Source organism: Charadrius vociferus, unplaced genomic scaffold (assembly GCF_000708025.1).
Source record: "Charadrius vociferus isolate BGI_N301 unplaced genomic scaffold, ASM70802v2 scaffold564, whole genome shotgun sequence".
NCBI classification, from domain to species: Eukaryota; Metazoa; Chordata; class Aves; order Charadriiformes; family Charadriidae; genus Charadrius; species Charadrius vociferus.
In genome coordinates this window covers 144,602-145,137 of record NW_009647940.1, presented here as the reverse complement: position 1 = coordinate 145,137, position 536 = coordinate 144,602, and the positions used below count along the sequence as shown (strand labels likewise).

At 71.6% G+C, this 536-nt stretch overlaps 1 protein-coding gene across 1 annotated transcript in view; it reads right to left on the bottom strand.

Annotated features, from left to right (window-relative positions):
• The window catches only part of KANSL2 (KAT8 regulatory NSL complex subunit 2), a 19,519-nt gene that overhangs the window by 3,426 nt on the left and 15,557 nt on the right, over positions 1-536 (bottom strand). The window contains exon 10 of the mRNA XM_009883198.1: positions 191-232. Coding sequence (XP_009881500.1) covers positions 191-232 — 42 coding nt within the window. The remainder of the gene's footprint in view (positions 1-190; positions 233-536) is intronic.

Genomic DNA, 536 nt, shown 5'->3' with positions numbered 1-536 from the left:
AGCAGCTCATGGCTGGTGCCCGTCTCGCCAAGTGCCGCAGGGCTCCCGTCGCCCAGTGCCTCGGCCACACTCTCCGACATCGCTGCCTTCAGGAGGACACGCATCAGGCCAGGGTCCCTGCTGGCCCCTGGCCAGTGTCCCCCAGACCTGTGGCCACCGCCAGGCCCTGGAGCAGCCTGGACCCCCTTACCTCTCTTGGGATGTTCCCAGCCCCGTCCCTCCGTGGTGTCACCTGCAGGGAAAAAAGGGCCTGAGGAGGGGGATGGAGCTTTGGGGGAGCCCTGGGGCTGAGCCCCAACCCCACCGGCACCAGCACTGGCACCGGGAGCCAGGGACCCCTCCTGCAGCCCAGACACCCCTGCCCCTTCCCGGGGTGTGCAGGGACCCTGGAACTGGTCCTGGGGCACCGGGATGCACAGCACCCCCGGGGCTGGCACCGGCACCGGGGCGCGGGGATGCGCAGGACTACCGGGGTGCGGACGGGTTCCCCCGGCGCTGGCCCCGGTGCCGCACACCCCATTTCCCCCGGGACTCCC